The sequence below is a fragment of the Oncorhynchus gorbuscha genome, linkage group LG16 (assembly GCF_021184085.1).
Source record: "Oncorhynchus gorbuscha isolate QuinsamMale2020 ecotype Even-year linkage group LG16, OgorEven_v1.0, whole genome shotgun sequence".
Taxonomy (NCBI): domain Eukaryota; kingdom Metazoa; phylum Chordata; class Actinopteri; order Salmoniformes; family Salmonidae; genus Oncorhynchus; species Oncorhynchus gorbuscha.
In genome coordinates this window covers 97982466-97993056 of record NC_060188.1, presented here as the reverse complement: position 1 = coordinate 97993056, position 10591 = coordinate 97982466, and the positions used below count along the sequence as shown (strand labels likewise).

The following is a 10591-nucleotide window of genomic DNA, read 5'->3' as shown; positions in this document are numbered from 1 at the left end:
GGAACATGGTGCCATTTGGTACATACTCCATGCCAACTGTAATTCATTTGAAGATCTTAACCATACATGGTGATTAGTAGTAATAGAATAGACATTTGATTTCAGATTCCCAGACGTTTCTGGAAATGCTTTTAGAAGAAAGAAAATAGTTCTGGTCCAAAATTTATTGTCACCAACTTAATGCAAAAAGAAGACAAAACCCAGATTTATCGGTGTTGGTTAATACATGGTTCTGTTAGAATTTCTAACAACAAACATTCCCTTCCTTCATTAACATTGAATATATATTTTACATACAAACAGTTATACGTACACACGTATGTACAATGGTATATATATATATATATATATAGGAAAAGACATACAAAGGTTCTTCATATTTTAGGTTGTTTAATATCTAACACTTGTTTTGAGAATGGCTACAGTCAGTGGTGGTTCTGGGGTATGTACACTGCTGTTCAGAAGTCTGGGGTCACTTAGAAATGTCCATGTTTTTAAAAGAAAAGCACATTTTTTGTCCATTAAAATAACATCAAATTGATCAGAAATACAGTGTAGACATTGTTAATGTTGTAAATGACTATTGTAGCTGGACATGTCAGATTTTATTATGGAATATCTACATAGGCTTACTATCATAGTCTTACAAGAGGCCCATTATCAGAAACCATCACTCCTTTGTTCCAATGGCACTTTGCTTCGAAGTCAACATCCCGGAGTCGCCTCTACACAGCGTTTTACTAGATCTTCAGTTTCTTGCTAATTTCACACATGGAATAGCCTTCATTTCTCAGAACAAGAATAGACTGACGAGTTTCAGAAGAAAGTGCTTTGTTTCTGGACAATTTTGAGCCTGTAATCGAACTCACAAATGCTGACGCTCCAGATACTCAACTAGTCTGAAGAAGTTGTATTGCTTCTTTAATCAGTACAACAGTTTTCAGCCGGGCTAACATAATTGCAAAAGTGTTTTCAAATGATCAATTAGACTTTTAAAATGATAAACTTGGATTAGCTAACACAATGTGCCATTGGAACACAGGAGTGATGGTTGCTGATAATGGGCCTCTGTACGTCTATGTAGATATTCCATTAAAAATTGTTTCCAGCTACAATAGTCATTTACAACATTAACAATGTCTACACTGTATTTATGATCAATTTGATGTTATTTTAATGGACAAAAAATGTGCTTTTCTTTCAAAAACAAGGACATTTCTATGTGACCCCAAACATTTCCACGGTGTATGTCTCGTACACACTCAGGATGAAGGTATGGGTTATGAAGACCGGGACGGTCTCGTACACACTCAGGATGAAGGTATGGGTTATGAAGACCGGGACGGTCTCGTACACACTCAGGATGAAGGTATGGGTTATGAAGACCGGGACGGTCTCGTACACACTCAGGATGAAGGTATGGGTTATGAAGACAGGGACGGTCTCGTACACACTCAGGATGAAGGTATGGGTTATGAAGACAGGGACGGTCTCGTACACACTCAGGATGAAGGTATGGGTTATGAAGACCGGGACGGTCTCGTACACACTCAGGATGAAGGTATGGGTTATGAAGACAGGGACGGTCTCGTACACACTCAGGATGAAGGTATGGGTTATGAAGACCGGGACGGTCTCGTACACACTCAGGATGAAGGTATGGGTTATGAAGACAGGGACGGTCTCGTACACACTCAGGATGAAGGTATGGGTTATGAAGACAGGGACGGTCTCGTACACACTCAGGATGAAGGTATGGGTTATGAAGACCGGGACGGTCTCGTACACACTCAGGATGAAGGTATGGGTTATGAAGACAGGGACGGTCTCGTACACACTCAGGATGAAGTTATGGGTTATGAAGACAGGGACCGTCTCGTACACACTCAGGATGAAGGTATGGGTTATGAAGACAGGGACGGTCTCGTACACACTCAGGATGAAGGTATGGGTTATGAAGACAGGGACCGTCTCGTACACACTCAGGATGAAGGTATGGTTTATGAAGACGGGGACAGTCTCGTACACACTCAGGATGAAGGTATGGTTTATGAAGACAGGGACGGTCTCGTACACACTCAGGATGAAGGTATGGGTTATGAAGACAGGGACCGTCTCGTACACACTCAGGATGAAGGTATGGGTTATGAAGACAGGGACCGTCTCGTACACACTCAGGATGAAGGTATGGTTTATGAAGACAGGGACGGTCTCGTACACACTCAGGATGAAGGTATGGGTTATGAAGACAGGGACGGTCTCGTACACACTCAGGATGAAGGTATGGGTTATGAAGACAGGGACGGTCTCGTACACACTCAGGATGAAGGTATGGGTTATGAAGACAGGGACGGTCTCGTACACACTCAGGATGAAGGTATGGGTTATGAAGACAGGGTCCGTCTCGTACACACTCAGGATGAAGGTATGGGTTATGAAGACAGGGACCGTCTCGTACACACTCAGGATGAAGGTATGGGTTATGAAGACAGGGACCGTCTCGTACACACTCAGGATGAAGGTATGGGTTATGAAGACAGGGACGGGTCCATATTGCAGATGCTTATAGGACAGACACACATTACAGCCTTGATGTGACATTATCAACTATTTTCTTACATCATTAGATGTAACCCTATTAGGTCACCATGCTGCTTGACTAGATGTTTAGCTGAATTATAGTTTCCCATTCAGATCAATAGCATAAATAAACCCATAGGCACATAAAACCATCTATTGCCACTCTATAGGGGACCTTAACTGCAGATAAACTGAGAAGCATTTCCTTTGGTCATCGTCAAGGACAAGAGTGTATGTACCTGAAGTCTGGAATGTTTATGCTTTCTGATTGGTCAAAAACGTGCTATCTGAACAAAGACAGGAAAAAGTCTGAAAAAAAATATATATTTTTTGTATAATGTTTTTTCATTAGTCCACAGTTCCAGTTTCAAAATGTGTTGCGTGTCACCAGTCAAGTGAAGATATTGGACTTTCAAGAAGAAAAGCGTCATCGTCCGCATCGTGATGATGATGTAATAAGCTTAATGTGATGAAAAATACATCATCATGATGCGGCCGGAGACACTTTACTTCTTGAATGTTCGATATCTTAACTTGACTGCTGACACGTAGGTTGATAAAAAAAACACACAGTTTTATTGCAGAAGACAACATGTTTACCACCTATCAAATCAGTGGTCCCAAATGGTCTGTCATACTTGGCTTATTAATGCCAACGTAAAGTTAAAATGATTATAACACGTTCTCCTGAGGAACGACATCCGTTGTGTTAAGTGTTTGATATTCATGGGCTTTTAGCCTGTCATCCTAAGGGTGGAATCCAGCCAAAGCTTTAGGTTGAGTTCGGTAAAATAGGTCCCAAGCTTTCTGTCAACAGATCAACATACATGGAAACAGAAAGTTAAAATGATGAACAGGGCTACGTCCCAAAAATGGAAGCCCTATTCCCTGTTTAGGGCACTAGTCTGATCAGGGCCCCATTTAGGACACAGCCCAGATCTTATCAGACAACCTACTTGGTGATGTTTAAACCTTTGGAAGAGAGAGTGCTCCACTGTGGTCTGGCTCAAACAACAGGCAGCGTAGCCTAGTGGTTAGAGCGTTGGACTAGTAACCGGAAGGATTTGAGAAAGACACTTCTTCATACCGTATGGTGACGTGGTAATGTGTTGATAACGATAAGTACTGTAGTAAAAGCTGTTCGATATCAGGGCGGTTTGTTTCCGTGGCACTGCGAGGATGAGATTAGCAGAAATATTGACTGGACAGACTCTTCATCTTTCAAGTTTACAAGCTTCCTTTTGTAGAAGTCCCAAATGGCATCCTATTCCCTATATAGTGGACTAGGTGGCCCTGGGCACTGGTCAAAAAGTAGTGCACTGTGTATGGAATAGGGTGCCATTTGAGACTAACCAAAGTAAGGCAAGAAGGTCAGTAAGAAAGAGAGGGAAAATAGAGAGCAGGTTATATATTGGAGAAGTGGTTATACATTAGCCAGTTCTTTACATATTCATAGATTAGTCTTTAAATAGTCCATGTGGTATCAACAACAACAACCATTTTTTACAAAATAGAAAACAAATAACTAACAGCCTATCAGAGTCTTCCGATGCCTCTACCCTCGGTTTCCAACCCTCAGAGCAAGACGGCATTAGCTTCTTATTTTTCTGCATTTTGTCACCCTGGTCTTTATAGTAATGTTAGACCTATAGTTCATCACCCTGGTCTTCATAGTAATGTTAGACCTATAGTTCATCACCCTGGTCTTCATAGTAATGTTAGACCTATAGTTCATCACCCTGGTCTTCATAGTAATGTTAGACTTATAGTTCATCACCCTGGTCTTTATAGTAATGTTAGACCTATAGTCCATATCCCATCCACCTCCTTGGCCCCTGCCTGCCCTCCTCCTCCCACCCATCTCGGGGATGGGCTCTACACTGCAGCCTCTCCTGGCTGCAGCCCCACTTAGCTCCAGTCCCAGTCCCTCGCCTCTCTTCCTGTCTCCAGCTCCAGCCCCAAGTCCCTCACCTCCTGTGATCAGCCCCAGTCCCTCTCCTCTCCTCTTGTCTGTAACTCCAGCCCCTCTCCTCCTGTCTCCAGCTCCAGCCCCAAGTCCCTCACCTCCTGTGATCAGCCCCAGTCCCTCTCCTCTCCTCCTGTCTCCAGCTCCAATCCCTGTCCTCTCCTCCTGTCTTCAGCTCCAGCCCCAGTCCCTCTCCTCTCCTGTCTCCAGCTCCATCCCAAGTCCCTCTCCTCTCCCCCTCTCCAGCCTCATCCCAAGTCCCTCTCCTCTCCTCTCCCCCTCTCCATGTCCAGCACCAGTCCCTCTCCTCTCCAGCTCCAGCTCCATCCCAAATCCCTCTCCTCTCCCCCTCTCCATCTCCAGTCCCAATCCCTATCCTCTCCTGTTTCCAGTCCCAGTTCCTCCCCTGTCCTCTCCTCTCCAGCCCCTCTCCTATCTCCACCTCCAGCCCCAGTCCCTCTCCTCCTGTCTCCAGCCCCAGTCCCTCTCCTGTCCTCCTCTCCTCCTCTCACACCACTGAGTGATCATTGTTTTGTTTCCCTCCACTCAGCACGGTGTGATTGATAGAGGAGGCTGAGCGGTCGGAGCCCTCGGCTGCCGTCCCGTTAACGTTCTCCTGGCGCTGACAGCACAGGATCTGCTTGAAGGTGGCGCTCATCTCCTTGTCCCGGTAGCTGTAGATGATGGGGTTCATAGCGGAGTTAAACTCAGCCAGAAGCAAGAAGAACTTCTCAAAGTCCAGGACGTTACAGTTGGCACAGAACACATCGAGGAGGAGGAGAACGAGGCCTGGAGTCCAGCACACGATGAACGCACCTGGAGGAGAAGAGAAAAGGTTCAATTTAAGCCTTAGAGATCAAATAAGGACATCAATATATGTAGTAGAGTTTTAATGTTATTTTCTATATATTGAGAAAGGATTCAATAGAAACAGGACATGTCATGGGCAAAACCGATCTGGCATCATAACTGTTTTTAGAGACACATCAACATGTTAGCAACTTGTCAACAACTTGTGCATCACTGACTCAGATAACGGGACTGCTCAGTGATGATTGGTTGGTTAGAGAATGGGACTGCTCAGTGAGGATTGGTTGGTTAGAGAATGGGACTGCTCAGTGAGGATTGGTTGGTTAGAGAATGGGACTGCTCAGTGAGGATTGGTTGGTTAGAGAATGGGACTGCTCAGTGAGGATTGGTTGGTTAGAGAATGGGACTGCTCAGTGAGGATTGGTTGGTTAGAGAATGGGACTGCTCAGTGAGGATTGGTTGGTTAGACAATGGGACTGCTCAGTGAGGATTGGTTGGTTAGACAATGGGACTGCTCAGTGAGGATTGGTTGGTTAGAGAATGGGACTGCTCAGTGAGGATTGGTTGGTTAGAGAATGGGACTGCTCAGTGAGGATTGGTTGGTTAGAGAATGGGACTGCTCAGTGAGGATTGGTTGGTTAGAGAATGGGACTGCTCAGTGAGGATTGGTTGGTTAGACAATGGGACTGCTCAGTGAGGATTGGTTGGTTAGACAATGGGACTGCTCAGTGAGGATTCGTTGGTTAGAGAATGGGACTGCTCAGTGAGGATTGGTTGGTTAGAGAATGGGACTGCTCAGTGAGGATTGGTTGGTTAGAGAATGGGACTGCTCAGTGAGGATTGGTTGGTTAGAGAATGGGACTGCTCAGTGAGGATTGGTTGGTTAGAGAATGGGACTGCTCAGTGAGGATTGGTTGTTTAGAGAATGGGACTGCTCAGTGAGGATTGGTTGGTTAGAGAATGGGACTGCTCAGTGAGGATTGGTTGTTTAGAGAATGGGACTGCTCAGTGAGGATTGGTTGGTTAGAGAATGGGACTGCTCAGTGAGGATTGGTTGGTTAGAGAATGGGACTGCTCAGTGAGGATTGGTTGGTTAGAGAATGGGACTGCTCAGTGAGGATTGGTTAGTTAGAGAATGGGACTGCTCAGTGAGGATTGGTTGGTTAGAGAATGGGACTGCTCAGTGAGGATTGGTTGGTCAGAGAATGGGACTGCTCAGTGAGGATTGGTCAGAGAAAGGGACTGCTCAATGAGGATTGGTAGAGAATGGGACTGCTCAGTGAGGATTGGTTGGTTAGAGAAAGGACTGCTCAGTGAGGATTGGTCAGAGAAAGGGACTGCTCAGTGAGGATTGGTTGGTTAGAGAAAGGGACTGCTCAGTGATGATTGGTCAGAGAATGTGACTGCTCACTCAAGAATTGGTCAGAGGGACTGCTCAGTTAGGATTGGTTGGTTAGAGAATGGGACTGGTCAGTTAGGATTGGTTGGTTAGAGAATGGGACTGCTCAGTTAGGATTGGTTGGTTAGAGAATGGGACTGCTCAGTGAGGATTGGTTGGTCAGAGAATGGGACTGCTCAGTGAGGATTGGTTGGTCAGAGAATGGGACTGCTCAGTGAGGATTGGCCAGAGAAAGGGACTGGAGACTGCTCAGTGAGGATTGGTTGGTTAGAGAAAGGGACTGCTCAGTGAGGATTGGTCAGAGAAAGGGACTGCTCAGTGAGGATTGGTTGGTTAGAGAAAGGGACTGCTCAGTGATGATTGGTCAGAGAATGTGACACTGCTCAGTTAGGATTGGTTGGTTAGAGAATGGGACTGCTCAGTTAGGATTGGTTGGTTAGAGAATGGGACTGCTCAGTGAGGATTGGTTGGTCAGAGAATGGGACTGCTCAGTGAGGATTGGTTGGTCAGAGAATGGGACTGCTCAGTGAGGATTGGTCAGAGAAAGGGACTGCTCACTGAGGATTGGTAAGAGAACGGGACTGCTCAGTGAGGATTGGTTGGTTAGAGAAAGGGACTGCTCAGTGAGGATTGGTCAGAGAAAGGGACTGCTCAGTGAGGATTGGTTGGTTAGAGAAAGGGACCGCTCAGTGAGGATTGGTCAGAGAATGGGACTGCTCACTGAGGATTGGTCAGAAAGGGACTGCTCAGTTAGGATTGGTTGGTTAGAGAATGGGACTGCTCAGGTAGGATTGGTTGGTTAGAGAATGGGACTGCTCAGTGAGGATTGGTTGGTTAGAGAACGGGACAGCTCAGTTAGGATTGGTTGGTTAGAGAACGGGACTGCTCAGTGAGGAATGGTTGGTTAGATAACGGGACTGCTCAGTGAGGATTGGTTGGTTAGAGAATGGGACTGCTCAGTGAGGATTGGTTGGTTAGAGAATGGGACTGCTCAGTGAGGATTGGTTGGTTAGAGAATGGGACTGCTCAGTGAGGATTGGTTAGTTAGAGAATGGGACTGCTCAGTGAGGATTGGTTGGTTAGAGAATGGGACTGCTCAGTGAGGATTGGTTGGTTAGAGAATGGGACTGCTCAGTGAGGATTGGTTGGTTAGAGAATGGGACTGCTCAGTGAGGATTGGTTGGTTAGAGAATGGGACTGCTCAGTGAGGATTGGTTGGTTAGAGAATGGGACTGCTCAGTGAGGATTGGTTGGTCAGAGAATGGGACTGCTCAGTGAGGATTGGTTGGTCAGAGAATGGGACTGCTCAGTGAGGATTGGTTGGTCAGAGAATGGGACTGCTCAGTGAGGATTGGTCAGAGAAAGGGACTGCTCAATGAGGATTGGTAAGAGAACGGGACTGCTCAGTGAGGATTGGTTGGTTAGAGAAAGGGACTGCTCAGTGAGGATTGGTCAGAGAAAGGGACTGCTCAGTGAGGATTGGTTGGTTAGAGAAAGGGACTGCTCAGTGATGATTGGTCAGAGAATGTGACTGCTCACTCAAGAATTGGTCAGAGAAAGGGACTGCTCAGTTAGGATTGGTTGGTTAGAGAATGGGACTGCTCAGTTAGGATTGGTTGGTTAGAGAATGGGACTGCTTAGTTAGGATTGGTTGGTTAGAGAATGGGACTGCTCAGTGAGGATTGGTTGGTTAGAGAATGGGACTGCTCAGTGAGGATTGGTTGGTCAGAGAATGGGACTGCTCAGTGAGGATTGGTTGGTCAGAGAATGGGACTGCTCAGTGAGGATTGGTCAGAGAAAGGGACTGCTCACTGAGGATTGGTAAGAGAACGGGACTGCTCAGTGAGGATTGGTTGGTTAGAGAAAGGGACTGCTCAGTGAGGATTGGTCAGAGAAAGGGACTGCTCAGTGAGGATTGGTTGGTTAGAGAAAGGGACCGCTCAGTGAGGATTGGTCAGAGAATGGGACTGCTCACTGAGGATTGGTCAGAGAAAGGGACTGCTCAGTTAGGATTGGTTGGTTAGAGAATGGGACTGCTCAGGTAGGATTGGTTGGTTAGAGAATGGGACTGCTCAGTGAGGATTGGTTGGTTAGAGAACGGGACAGCTCAGTTAGGATTGGTTGGTTAGAGAACGGGACTGCTCAGTGAGGAATGGTTGGTTAGATAACGGGACTGCTCAGTGAGGATTGGTTGGTTAGAGAATGGGACTGCTCAGTGAGGATTGGTTGGTTAGAGAATGGGACTGCTCAGTGAGGATTGGTTGGTTAGAGAATGGGACTGCTCAGTGAGGATTGGTTGGTTAGAGAATGGGACTGCTCAGTGAGGATTGGTTGGTTAGAGAATGGGACTGCTCAGTGAGGATTGGTTGGTTAGAGAATGGGACTGCTCAGTGAGGATTGGTTAGTTAGAGAATGGGACTGCTCAGTGAGGATTGGTTGGTTAGAGAATGGGACTGCTCAGTGAGGATTGGTTGGTTAGAGAATGGGACTGCTCAGTGAGGATTGGTTGGTTAGAGAATGGGACTGCTCAGTGAGGATTGGTTGGTTAGAGAATGGGACTGCTCAGTGAGGATTGGTTGGTTAGAGAATGGGACTGCTCAGTGAGGATTGGTTGGTCAGAGAATGGGACTGCTCAGTGAGGATTGGTTGGTCAGAGAATGGGACTGCTCAGTGAGGATTGGTTGGTCAGAGAATGGGACTGCTCAGTGAGGATTGGTCAGAGAAAGGGACTGCTCAATGAGGATTGGTAAGAGAACGGGACTGCTCAGTGAGGATTGGTTGGTTAGAGAAAGGGACTGCTCAGTGAGGATTGGTCAGAGAAAGGGACTGCTCAGTGAGGATTGGTTGGTTAGAGAAAGGGACTGCTCAGTGATGATTGGTCAGAGAATGTGACTGCTCACTCAAGAATTGGTCAGAGAAAGGGACTGCTCAGTTAGGATTGGTTGGTTAGAGAATGGGACTGCTCAGTTAGATTGGTTGGTTAGAGAATGGGACTGCTTAGTTAGGATTGGTTGGTTAGAGAATGGGACTGCTCAGTGAGGATTGGTTGGTCAGAGAATGGGACTGCTCAGTGAGGATTGGTTGGTCAGAGAATGGGACTGCTCAGTGAGGATTGGTTGGTCAGAGAATGGGACTGCTCAGTGAGGATTGGTCAGAGAAAGGGACTGCTCAATGAGGATTGGTAAGAGAACGGACTGCTCAGTGAGGATTGGTTGGTTAGAGAAAGGGACTGCTCAGTGAGGATTGGTCAGAGAAAGGGACTGCTCAGTGAGGATTGGTTGGTTAGAGAAAGGGACTGCTCAGTGATGATTGGTCAGAGAATGGACTGCTCACTCAAGAATTGGTCAGAGAAAGGGACTGCTCAGTTAGGATTGGTTGGTTAGAGAATGGGACTGCTCAGTTAGGATTGGTTGGTTAGAAAATGGGACTGCTTAGTTAGGATTGGTTGGTTAGAGAATGGGACTGCTCAGTGAGGATTGGTTGGTTAGAGAATGGGACTGCTCAGTGAGGATTGGTTGGTCAGAGAATGGGACTGCTCAGTGAGGATTGGTTGGTCAGAGAATGGGACTGCTCAGTGAGGATTGGTCAGAGAGGACTTCACTGAGGATTGGTAAGAGAACGGGACTGCTCAGTGAGGATTGGTTGGTTAGAGAAAGGGACTGCTCAGTGAGGATTGGTCAGAGAAAGGGACTGCTCAGTGAGGATTGGTTGGTTAGAGAAAGGGACCGCTCAGTGAGGATTGGTCAGAGAATGGGACTGCTCACTGAGGATTGGTCAGAGAAAGGGACTGCTCAGTTAGGATTGGTTGGTTAGAGAATGGGACTGCTCAGGTAGGA

General features: G+C 46.4%; 2 protein-coding genes across 2 annotated transcripts in view; both read right to left on the bottom strand.

Annotated features, from left to right (window-relative positions):
- Positions 1-1138: 1138 nt before the first annotated feature.
- LOC123999683 lies at positions 1139-4632 on the bottom strand. The gene is made up of 2 exons (XM_046305665.1): positions 4266-4632; positions 1139-4226 (listed from the first exon to the last, which is right to left on the bottom strand). The coding sequence occupies exon 2, from the start codon at positions 2599-2601 to the stop codon at positions 1219-1221; it is 1383 nt and encodes a 460-aa protein (XP_046161621.1). The 5' UTR covers positions 2602-4226; positions 4266-4632; the 3' UTR covers positions 1139-1218.
- A 325-nt stretch (positions 4633-4957) lies between these two features.
- LOC124000117 (lysophosphatidic acid receptor 1) overlaps positions 4958-10591 on the bottom strand; it is a 114212-nt gene continuing 108578 nt past the window's right edge. The window contains exon 3 of the mRNA XM_046306269.1: positions 4958-5362. Coding sequence (XP_046162225.1) covers positions 5055-5362 — 308 coding nt within the window. The 3' untranslated portion in view covers positions 4958-5054. The remainder of the gene's footprint in view (positions 5363-10591) is intronic.